At 49.1% G+C, this 16,803-nt stretch overlaps 1 protein-coding gene across 1 annotated transcript in view; it reads left to right on the plus strand.

Annotated features, from left to right (window-relative positions):
* Positions 1-2,726: 2,726 nt before the first annotated feature.
* The window catches only part of RBX1 (ring-box 1), a 64,708-nt gene continuing 50,631 nt past the window's right edge, over positions 2,727-16,803 (plus strand). Inside the window, exon 1 of the mRNA XM_077277520.1 lies at positions 2,727-2,882. Coding sequence (XP_077133635.1) covers positions 2,736-2,882 — 147 coding nt within the window. The 5' untranslated portion in view covers positions 2,727-2,735. The remainder of the gene's footprint in view (positions 2,883-16,803) is intronic.

Below are 16,803 nucleotides of genomic sequence, written 5' to 3' on the forward strand. Positions count from 1 at the left end.
CTGTGGCCAAGTGATACGGTTATGGGACCCTGTCACCGAGTGATGCGTTTATGGGATCCTGTATCTGAGAAATGTGTTTACGGGATCCTGTGACTGAGCAATGTTTATGGGATCCTGTGGGTGGATCATGTGATTATGGGATCCTGTGGCCGAGCTATGCATTTATGGGATCCTGTGGCCGAACGATGCATTTATGGGATCCTATAGCCGAGCGATGCGTTTATAGGATCCTGTGGCCGAGCGATGCATGTATGGGATCCTGTGGCTGAGCGACGCATTCATGGGATCTGTGGCCGAGCAATGCGTTTATGGGATCCTGTGGCGGAGCGATGCGTTCATGGGATCTGTGGCCGAGCAATGCATTTATGGGATCCTGTGGCTGAGCGATGCATGTATGGGATCCTGTGGCAAAGGAATGCGTTTATGGGACCCTGTGGCTGAGAGATGCTTTTATGACATCCTGTGGCTGAGCGATGCGTTTATGGGACCGTCACCGAGTGATGCGTTTATGGGACCCTGTGGACGAGCGATGCGTTTATGGGACCCTCTGGACGAGTGATGCGTTTATGGGATCCTGACACCGAGTGATGCGTTTATGGGACCCTGTGGCCGAGAGATGCGTTTATGGGACCCTGTAACAGAGTGATGCGTTTATGGGATCCTATAGCCGAGAGATGCATTTATAGGATCCTGTGGCTGAGCGATGCATGTATGGGATCCTGTGGCAAAGCAATGCGTTTATGGGACCCTGTGGCTGAGAGATGCTTTTATGACACCCTGTGGCTGAGCGATGCGTTTATGGGACCATCACCGAGTGATGCGTTTATGGGATCCTGTCACCGAGTGATGTGTTTATGGGACCCAGTGGACGAGCGATGCGTTTATGGGATCCTGTCACCGAGTGATGCGTTTATGGGACCCTGTTTTAGAGTGATGCGTTTATGGGATCCTGTGGCCGAGCGATGCATTTATGGCATCCTATAGCCGAGAGATGCATTTATAGGATCCTGTGGCTGAGCGATACATGTATGGGATCCTGTGGCAAAGCAATGTGTTTATGGGACCCTGTGGCTGAGAGATGCTTTTATGACATCCTGTGGCTGAGCGATGCGTTTATGGGACCGTCACCGAGTGATGCGTTTATGGGATCCTGTCACCGAGTGATGCGTTTATGGTATCCTGTGGCAGAGCGATCAGTTTGTGGAACCCTGTGGCAGGGAGATGCGTTTATGGGATCCTGTGACCGAGTGATGAGTTTATTGGATCCTGTGCCTCAGCGATACGTTTATGGGATCCTGTGGGTGAGTCATGTGATTATGGGATCCTGTGTCCGAGAAATGCATTTATGGTATTCTGTGACAGAGCGATGTTTATGTGATCGAGCAATGCATTTATTGGATCCTGTGGGTGGATCATGTGATTATGGGATCCTGTGGCTGAGCTTATGCGTTTATGGGCCTCTGTGGCCGAGCGATGCGTTTATGGGATCCTGTGGCCGAGAAATAATAATAATCTTTATTTTTATATAGCGCTAACATATTCCGCAGCGCTTTACAGTTTGCATACATTATCATCACTGTCCCCGATGGGGCTCACAATCTAAATTCCCTCAGTATGTTTTTGGAATGTGGGAGGAAACCGGAGAACCCGGAGGAAACCCACGCAAACACGGGGAGAACATGCAAACTCCTTGCAGATGTTGTCCTTGGTGGGATTTGAACCCAGGACCCCAGCGCTGCAAGGCTGCTGTGCTAAGGCTACGTTCACATTGCGTTGTTGGGCGCAGCATCGTCGACGGATACCGACGCATGCGTCATGCGCCCCTATCTTTAACATGGGGCGGTATGCATTGTCATGCGTTGTATGACGCATGCGTTTTTTTGGCGCACCAGACAGGGCGCAGACGACACTACAGGTTGCAGTTTTGATGCGTCACATTTCCGAAGAAAAACGCATGCAACGCACCTGCGTCGTAAATGCGTCAAAAAACACATTAGTGTCTATGAAAAACGCATAGGGCGCAGTTGCCTGCGTTGAGCCGCGTTTTTAGACGCATGCGCCTTTTGACTAAATGTATTTTTTGGGGGGCGTTTTGGATCTTCAATTGTATAGGACAACGCATGCGTCAAAAAACGCTGTGTTGTGTATGCGTTTGACATGCGTTGTGCGTTGCGTCGACGACGCTGCGCCCAACAATGCAAATGTGAACGTAGCCTAACCACTGCGCCACCGTGCTGTTCCTATGAAATACGCTTATGGGACCCTGTGATGTAGTTGTAAGACAAACCCCTGAATGTGACGTAATGGCAGCAGGTTACGAGCTTGGACCATTCCCTATACTATCGTGTAATGTACTATCCTGTAATGTAACAAGCCCTCGCTGCTATGAAGATCCTACAGAGCGGCCACCCTGCTCTCTATTGCGCACCAATGCATCGCACATTCCAGCCTGGTTTCCTAGGGCTTGGGTGCTTAAGACTGCGCATGCTCCAGCTCTCCGGTGAACCGTTTCTTCGGGAGCCCTCCTCTACACAACACATCGGACATTACATTCTGGCACAGTTAGGAAGCACTAAGGTCCCTCATGTGCACGACAGAAGTCCGTCCTTCTTGTTAGGCCCGTCCTACTTGTTAGGCCCGTCCTTCTTGTTAGGTCCGCCCTTCTTGTTAGACCCGCCCCTCCTTTGTAAGCCCCACCCACTCGCAGAGCACAAGCGCCTTTAACAAAGAGTCACATGGAAATGACGACAGTGCGGCTTTCGGCCGCGCATGCGCCATTTAAATTCCGTATATTTTCCTTCAAAATGGCTGCTGCGATGGATGTAGACATGCCGAGCGGAGCGAACAACAGCGCTGGGAAGAAGAGGTTCGAGGTGAAGAAGGTAGGAGAAGCTTTCCCTGGAGACTGGCGTCTTGTCGGTAACTGGCGGTTGTCTTTCTGTCACCGTGCAGACCTTACTTCCACGAAGACGGGGTGACGGAGGCTCTTCGGTATCTACAGATAATAAAGTGGAGTCCCATGTGACACTAGGCACGGCCGGCTGTGCCACCGCTCACCTGTGGATGGCGCTGTAGAGTTGTGGCCACACTGAGGCGGAAAGAGGTGACCGTGATCCCGTGAGCTGCTGCTCAGAGGGCCCATACATGTGACATAGCAGTGTCCCCGCTCCCCGCACACAGGTGGGCGCCATCTGCCGGCTGCCCAGGGGGCCCATACACGTGACATAGCAGTGTCCCCACTCCCCGCACACAGGTGGGCGCCATCTGCCGGCTGCCCAGGGGGCCCATACACGTGACATAGCAGTGTCCCGCACACAGGTGGGCGCCGGCTGCCCAGGGGGCCCATACACGTGACATAGCAGTGTCCCCACTCCCCGCACACAGGTGGGCTCCCTCTGCTGACGGCCCAGGGGGCCCATACACGTGACATAGCAGTGTCCCCGCTCCTCGCACACAGGTGGGCTCCCTCTGCTGACGGCCCAGGGGGCCCATACACGTGACATAGCAGTGTCCCCGCTCACAGGTGGGCGCCATCTGCCGGCTGCTCAGAGGGCCCATACATGTGACATAGCAGTGTCCCCGCTCACAGGTGGGCGCCATCTGCCGGCTGCTCAGAGGGCCCATACATGTCACATAGCGGTGTCCCCGCTTCCCGCACACAGGTGGGCGCCATCTGCTGACTGCTCAGAGGACCCATACACATGAAAAAAACACCATTGGAGGAAAACCTCCACTAAACTCAAAAAAAACACCAGAACACAGGCATGCTTACCTGTTCAAGGCCTCCAACAATTGCACTACCCAGGGTGCACCAGGCCCAAGTAAAGATAGCAAACAACACAGGTGCAAATAATACCGATGCAGCCAACCTACAATCAGGAATTGGCTGCTTGGAGCACCCATGCAAAAAAATAGTCTGTATGTGGCATGTTCACACAGGACTGCAAAGTATATGGTGAAAAGCCTATTAATGACGCCATAAATATAGCGGGCTAACCATGATGCATCCTGTGTGAACAGAGGCCACAGTGTACAGAGCCATCTAGGACCCATACACATGACATAGCAGTGTCCCCGCTCCCCGCACACAGGTGGGCGCCATCTGCCGGCTGCCCAGGGGGCCCATACATGTGACATAGCAGTGTCCCCGCTCCCCGCACACAGGTGGGCCATGGCTGCCCAGGGGGCCCATACATGTCACATAGCGGTCTCACCGTACACAGGTGGGCGCAATCTGCCGGCTGCTCAGAGGGTCCATACATGTGACATAGCAGTGTCCCCGCTCCCCTTACACAGGCTGGCGCCATCTGCCGGCTGCTCAGTGGGCCCATACAGTGGGGCAAAAAAGTATTTAGTCATTATAATATAATAATAATTTTTATTTATATAGTGCCACCATATTCCGCAGCGCTTTACAAATTATAGAGGGGACTTGTACAGACAATAGACATTACAGCATAACAGAAATCACAGTTCAAAACAGATACCAGGAGGAATGAGGGCCCTGCTCGCAAGCTTACAAACTATGAGGAAAAGGGGAGACACGAGAGGTGGATGGTAACAATTGCTTTAGTTATTTGGACCAGCCATAGTGTAAGGCTCGGGTGTTCATGTAAAGCTGCATGAACCAGTTAACAGCCTAAGTATGTAGCAGTACAGACATAGAGTGCTATTAACTGCATAAAGTGTATGAGAACATGATGAGAGAAACCTGATTATGTTTTTTTTTTTTATTAGGCCACACAGGGATATTTAGGTTAATGCGTTGAGGCGGTAGGCCCGTGTGAACAAATGCGTTTTTAGGGCACGCTTAAAACTGTGGGGATTGGGGATTAATCGTATTAACCTAGGTAGTGCATTCCAAAGAATCGGCGCAGCACGTGTAAAGTCTTGGAGACGGGAGTGGGAGGTTCTGATTATTGAGGATGCTAACCTGAGGTCATTAGCGGAGCGGAGGGCACGGGTAGGGTGGTAGACTGAGACCAGAGAGGAGATGTAGGGTGGTGCTGAGCCATGGAGTGCTTTGTGGATGAGGGTAGTAGTTTTGTACTGGATTCTGGAGTGGATGGGTAGCCAGTGTAATGACTGGCACAAGGTAGAGGCATCGGTGTAACGGTTGGTGAGGAATATGATCCTGGCAGCAGCATTCAGGACAGATTGGAGCGGGGAGAGTTTGGTAAGAGGGAGGCCGATTAGTAGAGAGTTACAATAGTCCAGACGGAAATGAATAAGAGAAACAGTAAGAGTTTTTGCAGAGTCGAAAGTAAGAAAAGGGCGAATTCTAGAAATGTTTTTGAGATGCAGATAAGAAGAGCGAGCCAGTGATCGGATGTGGGGGGTGAATGAAAGCTCAGAATCAAGGATGACCCCAAGGCAGCGGGCATGTTGCTTTGGAGTAATGGTGGAATCGCACACGGAGATGGCAATGTCAGGCAAAAGTAGGTTAGTAGAGGGAGAGAACACGAGGAGTTCAGTTTTTGACAGGTTCAGTTTCAGATAGAGGGAGGACATGATGTTAGAGACAGCGGTAAGACAATCACTGGTGTTTTCTAAGAAGGTCGGAGTGAAAGCAGGAGAAGAGGTGTATAATTGGGTGTCATCAGCATAGAGATGGTACTGGAACCCAAATCTACTGATTGTTTGTCCAATAGGGGCAGTATACAAAGAGAAGAGGAGGGGGCCTAGGACTGATCCTTGAGGAACCCCAACAGTAAGGGTACCGTCACACAGTGCAATTTTGATCGCTACGACGGCACGATCCGTGACGTCGCAGCGATCGTATGATTATCGCTCCAGCGTCGTAGACTGCGGTCACACGTTGCAATCACGGCGCTGGAGCGATGCCGAAGTCCCCGGGTAACCAGGGTAAACATCGGGTAACTAAGCGCAGGGCCGCGCTTAGTAACCCGATGTTTACCGTGGTTACCAGCGTAAAAGTAAAAAAAAAAAAACCGTACATGCTCACCATCTGATGTCCGTCCGGTCCCTTGCCGTCCACTTCCTGCTCTTGTTTAAACTTATGTTTACACTTCCTGCTCTGACAGATCCGGCCGTACAGTGAGAGCAGAGTGCAGCGGTGACGTCACCGCTGCACTCTGCTCTCACTGTACGGCCGGATCTGTCAGAGCAGGAAGCGGACGGCAAGGGACCGGATGGACATCAGATGGTGAGCATGTACGGTTTGTTTTTTTTTACTTTTACGCTGGTAACCACGGTAAACATCGGGTTACTAAGCGCGGCCCTGCGCTTAGTTACCCGATGTTTACCCTGGTTACCAGCGAACGCATCGCTGGATCGCTGTCACACACAACGATCCAGCGATGTCAGCGGGTGATCAAGCGACGAAAGAAAGTTCCAAACGATCTGCTACGACGTACGATTCTCAGCAGGATCCCTGATCGCTGCTGCATGTCAGACACTGCGATATCGTAACGATATCGCTAGAACGTCACGAATCGTACCGTCGTAGCGATCAAAATTGCACTGTGTGACGGTACCCTAAGGGGAAGGTGAGAGGAGGAGGAACCAGCAAAACATACAGTGAAGGATCGGTCAGAGAGATAGGAGGAGAACCAAGAGAGAACGGTGTCCTTGATGCCAATGGAGCGGAGCATAGTGAGGAGGAGCTGATGATCCACAGTGTCGAATGCTGCGGAAAGATCCAAGAGAATTAGCATGGAGTAGTGACCATTAGATTTAGCTGTTAGTAGGTCATTAGAGACTTTAGTGAGGGCAGTTTCAGTAGAGTGTAAAGAGCGGAAGCCAGATTGAAGAGAGTTATCTGAGAGATAGCGGGTAAGACGGGAGTGGACCAGGCGTTCCAGGAGTTTAGAGATGAAGGGAAGATTAGACACAGGTCTATAATTAGCGGCACAGTTTTGGTCGAGGGAGGGTTTTTTAAGTAATGGATGTATGATGACATGCTTAAATGAGGAGGGAAAAATACCGGAAGTGAGGGAAAGGTTGAATATTTTTGTTATGTGAGAGGTGACAGCCGGGGAAAGGGACTGGAGGAGATGTGACGGAATGGGGTCACTGGTGCAAGTGGTCGGGCGAGAAGATGCAAGGAGCCTGCTTACTTCTTCTTCAGTAACTGGTTCAAAGTCAGAGAGTGAACTAGATGCAGTGGGGGAGGGAGGACAGTGCCTGGTATGAAGAGATTGGGAGATGATTTCCTGTCGAATGTGCTCAATTTTTTTTCTTTGAAGTAATTGGCCAGATCGTCAGCGCGGAGATCTGTGGTTGGGGCCTGCTCTCTTGGGTTGAGTAGGGACTGGAAAGTGTCGAAGAGACGTTTAGGGTTATTGGACAGTGAGGTGATGAGGGTGTTGAAATAGGTTTATTTGGAGAGGTGAAGGGCAGAGTTGTATGTTTTTAGCATGAACTTATAATGGATGAATTCTTCGGGTAGATTAGATTTTCTCCACAGACGTTCGGCGCACCTGGAGCACCACTGCAGGAAACGTGTTTGCAGCGTGTGCCACGGTTGTCGCCGTCTGTGTCGAGTTGCTCAATGTATAGGAGGAGCAGCTTCATCCAGGGCACTTTGCAGGGTTTCATTGTAATGTTTCAGAGCAGAATCAGGACATGAGATGGAGATTGGGGCCAATGAGGACTGCAAGTTCATTCAGCAATAGTGCAAGTTCCACCACTTAAAAAGATGAGAGGCATCTGTAATTTACATCATAGGTAGACCTCAACTATGGGAGACAAACTGAGAAAAAAAAAATCCAGAAAATCACATTGTCTGTTTTTTTATCATTTTATTTGCATATTCTGGTGGAAAATAAGTATTTGGTCAGAAACAAACAATCAAGATTTCTGGCTCTCACAGACCTGTAACTTCTTCTTTAAGAGTCTCCTCTCTCCTCCACTCATTACCTGTAGTAATGGCACCTGTTTAAACTTGTTATCAGTATAAAAAGACACCTGTGCACACCCTCAAACAGTCTGACTCCAAACTCCACTATGGTGAAGACCAAAGAGCTGTCAAAGGACACCAGAAACAAAATTGTAGCCCTGCACCAGGCTGGGAAGACTGAATCTGCAATAGCCAACCAGCTTGGAGTGAAGAAATTAACAGTGGGAGCAATAATTAGAAAATGGAAGACATTCAAGACCACTGATAATCTCCCTCGATCTGGGGCTCCACGCAAAATCCCACCCCGTGGGGTCAGAATGATCACAAGAACCGTGAGCAAAAATCCCAGAACCACGCGGGGGGACCTAGTGAATGAACTGCAGAGAGCTGGGACCAATGTAACAAGGCCTACCATAAGTAACACACTACGCCACCATGGACTCAGATCCTGCAGTGCCAGACGTGTCCCACTGCTTAAGCCAGTACATGTCCGGGCCCATCTGAAGTTTGCTAGAGAGCATTTGGATGATCCAGAGGAGTTTTGGGAGAATGTCCTATGGTCTGATGAAACCAAACTGGAACTGTTTGGTAGAAACACAACTTGTGTTTGGAGGAAAAAGAATACTGAGTTGCATCCATCAAACACCATACCTACTGTAAAGCATGGTGGTGGAAACATCATGCTTTGGGGCTGTTTCTCTGCAAAGGGGCCAGGACGACTGATCCGGGTACATGAAAGAATGAATGGGGCCATGTATCGTGAGATTTTGAGTGCAAACCTCCTTCCATCAGCAAGGGCATTGAAGATGAAACGTGGCTGGGTCTTTCAACATGACAATGATCCAAAGCACACCGCCAGGGCAACGAAGGAGTGGCTTCGTAAGAAGCATTTCAAGGTCCTGGAGTGGCCTAGCCAGTCTCCAGATCTCAACCCTATAGAAAACCTTTGGAGGGAGTTGAAAGTCCGTGTTGCCAAGCGAAAAGCCAAAAACATCACTGCTCTAGAGGAGATCTACATGGAGGAATGGGCCAACATACCAACAACAGTGTGTGGCAACCTTGTGAAGACTTACAGAAAACGTTTGACCTCTGTCATTGCCAACAAATGATATATTACAAAGTATTGAGATGAAATTTTGTTTCTGACCAAATACTTATTTTCCAGGACGTCCCCCTGACAGCACGCTGGAGGACGTCCTCCTCCTCCTTGCAGGGACAGGAAATGCAACACGAGAGGTTAAAAGGTCCCACTCCACCCCCTTTCCTTCAGTGTTTTTCCTTTCCCTGCATGGAGGGACACACGAGCGCGGAGCAGCGCAGAAACTTACCAGTCCGGAGGGCCCTGGGGATCGTGCGGCTGTGCCAATATCTTTCCCCCGCGACTGTGGCCCGAGGCAGAAACTCCCCGGTGGGGAGTCCCTCTGCCTAGAGACCAGTCGAGTGGACGAGCTCCTGGGTGAGAGCCGCTTCCTCCCGGTGGGAGGCTCTCGGCTCGGGCGCCAGGCCAGCAAGAGGCGCCACATGTCAGAAGATCCGGCAGCGGTTTGCGTTCCACGAGGTGGAACGCGGAAGTAGGTTCGTACAGCACTTCCGGTGGCGTCTCAAGGTAAGGTGACGTCACATCCGGGGGGAGGCGATGCATTCGGCGTGCGTTCCACTGGGTGGAACGCGGAAGTATTCATACATAAACCCGGAGGTACTGCAATAGTGCGCCCTGCATTCCTCTGTATGAAGGAGGATAAGGCGCAAGATTTGTTTGTGGTGACGGCAGGACACGATACAGCGGATAGTCCGGGCCAGCCAGCATATTGAACCGCATCTGATGCCGGACACTAAGGGTGAGCGCAGCAGAAGCTGCTATATCCTTTATTTTGATTAAGAGATTACACACTTACCCTGTGTATTCCTCAACAGAAGATATGGAGGTCAGAAGTGAGGAGGCAGGGGTAAGTGCGCAGGGCGCAGAATGACGTTATTTTTGCACATACACTGAGCAGTGCCTATTCTTATATTTAAGGATAAGGAGGCCACACAAAATCCCCTCCCTCTGACAAAAGACGGGAAAAGCATCTTCAAAGTCTAAGAGGTGTTCTGTATGTAATACGAAGCTTCCAGAGACATATAATAAAGCTCTCTGCAGCTCGTGTATCTCTAAGATTGTCAGAGAGGAACAACCTTCTTTATTGTCGGAAATGAGGAGCCTAATCCGAGAGGAGGTCCAGAACTCCTTGGCCTCAATGTCTCAAAGCGGTCGGTCCAGTCCAGGCCCGGCACATAAGAGACCCAGAAGTGAGGCAGCTCAGGAAGATCGGTACGATTCTTCAGAAGAAGAATTGGAGTTTAGAGGTTCAGATCAAGAAGAAGGAGAATTGCCTAAGGAAGAGCAAGGAAGAAAGTATTATTTCCCAGTGGAAGACACGGAGCAGCTGGTTCAAGCGGTAAGAGAGACTATGCAGATAAAGGAAGAACCACGGCTGAAATCTAGACAAGACCAGATGTTTGGAGGTCTCACACATCAAGAAAAGACGGTTTTCCCTGTGAGCGAACACATTCGTCGGATGATAGCCCAAGAATGGAAAGATGCGGAGCGTAGGTTGGTGTCGCGTGAGTTTAAAGGTCGTCTACCGTTTAACCCTGAAGAAATCAAGACTTGGGAAGAAATTCCGAAAGTAGATGTGCCCATAGCCAAGGTTACAAAGAAGACTTCCATCCCTTTTGAAGATTCCTCAAGTCTCAGGGACGCAATGGATCGGAAGGCAGATATCCTATTACGTCGAGCTTGGGAAACCTCAGCAGCTCTGATTAAGACTAACATCGCGGCTACGTCAGTAGCAAGATCCATGTTCCTGTGGATGGAACAATTAGAAGAACATTTGATTAACAAGACCCCGCGGGCAGATATAATTGCCTCCCTGCCTATCATAAAGTCAGCTACGGCTTTCATGGCAGATACTTCGGCTGAGTCCGTTAGATTTGCAGCCAGAAATAGCTCTTTGTCAAATGCGACCCGTAGGGCTATTTGGCTTAGATCTTGGTCGGGGGATAACGCATCTAAAAATAAATTATGCGCCATTCCATTTATGGGGTCCAAAATTTTTGGTCAGGCTCTGGATGACATTTTAGAATCTGCATCAGATACTAAAAAAGGATTCCCGGAGGATAAACCCAGGAAGTTTCAGCCTTTTCGGAAAAGGCCCTTTCCTCCCCCCCCGCCCTCCCCCCGCAGGCAGCCTGAGTATAGAGAACAATGGAGACCCAGCAGGGGGTCCTTCAGGGGTTCCTTTACTCAGAACTGAAAGGGAAGGAGTTCCCTTTTTGCTTCAAGCTATAGACAAAGAAGGCAATGACGCCATAGGGATAGGCGGGAGATTAAGTCTGTTTCTAGATTCTTGGAGTCTGATCTCAGACAACAGATATGTCCTCGGTATTATTGCAGACGGTTACAAAATAGAACTAATATCCCGCGTACCGCAGAGGTGTATTGCACCAACCGTTGTAACCACAAACTCCCCTATGTACTCAGACCTGCAAAAGCTATTCAGCTCCCAGGTCATAGTTCGGGTTCCCTCTCCAGAAATAGGTTCAGGTCACTATTCGTCTTTTTTCAATCCCAAAATTGTCAGGAGAATCCCGAACGATAATAAATTTAAAACCTCTAAATATGTACGTAAAGTACAAAAGATTCAGGATGGAGTCTATAAAATCAACTATCCATCTGATAAACAAAGACTCGGTGATGTGCACTCTCGACCTGAAGAGTGCATATTATCAGGTTCCAATACATCCCTCATCTCAGGACCTGCTGAGGTTCTCGGTGAAATTTCCGGACCAAACCTGCCACTTCCAATTTCAATGCCTTCCCTTCGGCCTAGCATCGGCTCCAAGGGTTTTCACGAAGTTGGTAGCAGAAGTGGTGGCTTACCTAAGAAACCAAGGCATAACGATAGTTCCATACTTAGACGATTTTCTCGTGGTGGCAAGAACAGAAGATATTCTGCTAAAACACAGAGATCGAGTCATAACGGTTTTGGAGCACCTAGGATGGGTAGTAAACCGGGAAAAGTCACATCTAAGGCCCGAATCCCAGAAAATATTTCTAGGAGTACTCTTGGACTCTACGGCCAGACAATCCTTTTTGCCAGAAGTCAAGCGGCTTTCAATGAAGAAGATGGTGTTAGAATTCCTAAAGGGTCTGGTTACAGTAAGATCTGCCATGAAAATGTTGGGGAAGATGACAGCTTGCATCCCTTGTGTCAGGTGGGCTCAGGCACACTCAAGACCACTACAGGAACAAGTTCTCAAAATATGGGACCGTCGTCGTTCATCCCTGGACAAAAGGCTTCGTCTATCAATAGACGTAAGAAGATCCCTACAATGGTGGACTCGAGACTACAACCTAAAAGTAGGTGTTCCATGGATCGCAACCCCCTGCGTGGTTATCACCACGGACGCAAGTCAGTGGGGATGGGGAGCACACTTGGAAGGAAAGTTCTTTCAGGGAGAGTGGCCAAGGAAAATCAGTCGGATGTCATCAAACTACAGAGAATTGTACGCAGTCTGGGAGGCCCTCAGAAGAAATCGTCCCCGCCTAAGAAACAGACATGTAAAAATCCTATCGGACAATGTGACAGCAGTATCCTTTTTGAGACACCAGGGAGGTTCCAGACACAAGGCTCTTCAAGATCTAGCTCAAAGGATTTTTGCTTGGTCAGAAAACACGATCCTGTCAATAACAGCAGTACATCTAGAGGGATCTCAAAACATTCTGGCCGATTACCTAAGCAGAAAAAAGGTGTCTCCAACAGAATGGGAATTAAATCAGAGCATTTTTCAAATACTATGCCACCTTTGGGGAACTCCTGGCATAGACTTGTTCGCTACAAGGAAAAATTCGAAGGTGCCAAGATTTTATTCCCTCAACCCTTCAGACATCCCGGAAGCAGTCGACGCACTGAGTCAGAGGTGGGACGAACCTCTATCTTATGCGTTCCCTCCAATAGCACTTATCCCAGTAGTGCTCAGGAAGATTCAAGAGGATCGAGCAACAGTGATAACAATAGTGCCATACTGGCCAAAAAGAAGCTGGTTCCCATTGTTAGGAGCCATGATGTTGGAAAACCCTATCAGACTCCCGTTATGGAAGGACATCATTTATCAGGGACAGGTGTTACACCAAGATCCAGGGAGATTACATCTATCAGCATGGATCCTGAGAGGGACATGTTAAAGGCCAGAGGTCTGTTGGACAAAGTAATTTCAACCATCCAGGCTAGTAGAAAGCCTGTGACTGCGGCCATCTATCACAAGATTTGGAAGAAGTTTTGTACAGAAAGTGGCAGGTCGGCCGGGATACCGGGAGCCTTGGATGTTCCTAGAGTTTTGAATTTTCTACAGTCTGGCTTCGACATGGGGCTTAGGCCAAGTACTCTTAAAGTTCAGATTTCGGCGCTCAGTACTTTCCTGGATTATCCATTGGCTTCTCACCCGTGGATAATTAGATTCGTGAAGGCCATCCAGAGATTACGTCCTACCTTGAGGCAGCTAGTTCCTTCTTGGGACTTAAATTTAGTTCTTAGGGCTCTATGTAAAGATCCCTATACTCTTAGAGAAGATATGCCTATTTCAGTACGTACCTGGAAAACGGCCTTCTTGGTAGCCATTACAACAGCTAAGCGCGTAGGCGAGATTCAGGCCCTTTCAATTAAAGATCCTTACCTTCAGGTCCGGGAAGACCATATAATTCTAAAATTAGATCCAACTTTTGTCCCCAAAGTAGCCTCGTTAAAAAATCGAGACCAGGAAATAATTCTACCTTCCTTTTGTGACAACCCTTCTAATGAAAAGGAACGGGCATTACACTCCCTGGATGTTAGACAGGCGGTTTTAGACTATCTGGAAGCCACTAGTTCCTGGAGGAAGGATTCTAATCTGTTTATTTTATTCGGGGGTAGAAATAGAGGTAAAAAAGCTTCCAAGACCTCAATTGCTAGATGGATCACGTCTATAATCTCAAAAGCCTACACATCAGAAGGGATAGATTGTCCAGTAGGGATTAAAGCGCACTCTACTAAGGCGGTTTCGGCTTCATGGGCCGAGCGGGCGGGGGCATCCCTAGATCAGATTTGCAAGGCCGCTACTTGGGCCAGAGTAAATACTTTTTGTAAGCATTATAAATTGGATGTGTTGGCTGCACATCAAACATCTTTTGGGAGAAAAGTTCTCCAGGCAGTTGTCCCACCCTAAAGGAGGTTTTCTTTGGTATTCTCCAGCGTGCTGTCAGGGGGACGTCCTGGAAAATGGGTATTATACCTACCGATAATTCGGTTTCCAGGAGTCCATCCTGACAGCACCGTTACTTCCCCCCCATGTATTCTATTTTCATATGCTGTATATATTGGTTAATAAAGAGTTTTTTTGCAAGGTATATCTATCCATGGTGTGGTACTTGTCAAAACACTGAAGGAAAGGGGGTGGAGTGGGACCTTTTAACCTCTCATGTTGTATTTCCTGTCCCTGCAAGGAGGAGGAGGACGTCCTCCAGCGTGCTGTCAGGATGGACTCCTGGAAACCGAATTATCGGTAGGTATAATACCCATTTTTCCACCATAATATGCAAATAAAATGATAAAAAAACAGACAATGTGATTTTCTGGATTTTTTTTTTTCTCAGTTTGTCTCCCATAGTTGAGGTCTACCTATGATGTAAATTACAGACGCCTCTCATCTTTTTAAGTGGTGGAACTTGCACTATGCTGAATGACTAAATACTTTTTTGCCCCACTGTACATGTGACATAGCAGTGTCCCCGCTCCCCGTACACAGGTAGGCTCCCTCTGCTGGCTGCTCAGAGGGCCCATACATGTCACATAGCAGTGTCCCCGCTCCCCATACACAGGTGGGCGCCGGCTGCTCAGAGGACCCATACATGTGACATAGCAGTGTCCCCGCTCCCCGTACACAGGTGGACGCCATCTACCGGCTGCTCAGAGGGTCAATACACGTGACCTAGTAGTGTCCCCGCACACAGGTGGGCACCATCTGTCTGCTACCCAGAGGGCCCATAGATGTCACATAGCAGTGTCCCCGCTCCCCGTACACAGGTGGGCGCCATCTACCGGCTGCTCAGAGGGTCAATACACGTGACCTAGTAGTGTCCCCGCACACAGGTGGGCACCATCTGTCTGCTACCCAGAGGGCCCATAGATGTCACATAGCAGTGTCACCGCTCCCCGTACACAGGTGGGCTCCCTTTGCTGACTGCCCAAAGGGCCCATACATGTAACATAAGTGTCCCCGATTGCCGTACACAGGTGGGCTAACTCTGCTGGCTGCTCAGAGGGCCCACACATGTCACATAGTGGCCGGCCAGACTGATAGGTGTTCCCGCTCCCAGTACACAGGTGGGCTCCCTCTGCTGGCTGCTCACGTGTTCTGACAGCCGCTGTCCCCTCTTACAGGGGTTATGTAGGACTCTATTCTTCTGTGGGCCTAAGAACGAACAGGAAGGTGGTTGCTTCCCGTCTTGCTGGCCACAAACCGCAAGGATTTTGTGGCTTCTAGTGATGTCACATGGGCAACTGCAGCTTCTCTTCTGCTCTGTTGATGGGATGCCTCTGTGCTGTCATTCTGATTAACAGCTGATCCCTGCAGCATAACTACAGGGAGCTGGCTGTCAATCAGCAGGACGCCAGCAGTCTCGCCCCATCGTCAGAGCTGCTCTGCTGATGTGTAGCCGCTGAATCACCGGCAGGACCAGTCTGTGCCAGTCCCAGGTACAATAGGCAGTTGCTAACTGTTCAGCAGCTACCTGCCTGTTAGTTTGTTGGATCATAGGAAAAAAAATAATTTAGTCCCTGATAACAATGTTAAGGCCCCCGATAGATGATGATGATGGAGGAGAGGGAATCTGTCATGTCAGACTTGCCACCCCTCTTATGTTTTGAGAGGTAACTCAAGGCGGGGAATGTATGTATTGGGGGGGGGGGGGGGGCTTTAGAGAACAGATGAAACCAATAAGCTGAAATTAATTCTAAGCAATATTACTATCAATATATTATAATTATATTATTGATAATTTATTAAGTGTATCACGTAATATTGAGCAGCATTAATTATGCTGACGTCCCCTTATATATCGTTTGAACCAGTGTACAGCCAAACTGTATATTGTATGAAGCCCCACACGGCCTCCCCATGCCCACCAAAACATCCCATACATATGGGGGAAAAAAACAGCACATACTCGCCTCGGTCCCGTTTCCTGGCGCTATGCTGCACTGACTCTCCGCAGTACACAGCTGACGTGATGAAATGATGTCATCACGTCGGCTGTTTCACACGCTGATTGGTGGAGCAAGTGGCCGGAGGCCTCTCCTCCACCAGTGCACTCAGTGCCTATGGAGACATTTAGCAGGCACGGTGCAGCCCGTGGACCTCTGGTTTCCAGCCCCACGGCTGTCTCGGTCTGCAAGCCAGACTGCCGGATGTGGCCCGCAATTTGCCCAGGTCTGGTCTAATGTATATGAGGGCTTTAGTTCCAGAAAGAATTCCAATAAGGACACGTCACGCCTGGGTCCCCACAACATTTCCTACATACAAAAACTCCTTCTCTTCAAATGTGCTCAAAGTACTTTGAATATCAGCTGATCGGCAGCACCTGAGAGGCCACCATACAGAGCTGCGGTGGTCCCCGCCGTAAGTGCGTTTTATAGTCAGAAAAATACAGTAAATGGTAATTTTTTTTTTTCATTCCTGTCATGCGACTTTACATTACTTCCTTAACATCACCTGAAGGGTTAATAAACCACCTGACAGCAGTTTTTAATGTCAGGGGCTGCTGTTTTTAATTTGGTGTTACTTTTGGAGTTTTTCCAATAAACTAGGACCCCAAAAGTCACTTTAAACCTCAGTAGGTCCTTCAAAAAAACTAAGTTTTGTAAATT

Source organism: Ranitomeya variabilis, chromosome 8 (assembly GCF_051348905.1).
Source record: "Ranitomeya variabilis isolate aRanVar5 chromosome 8, aRanVar5.hap1, whole genome shotgun sequence".
Classification (NCBI taxonomy): domain Eukaryota; kingdom Metazoa; phylum Chordata; class Amphibia; order Anura; family Dendrobatidae; genus Ranitomeya; species Ranitomeya variabilis.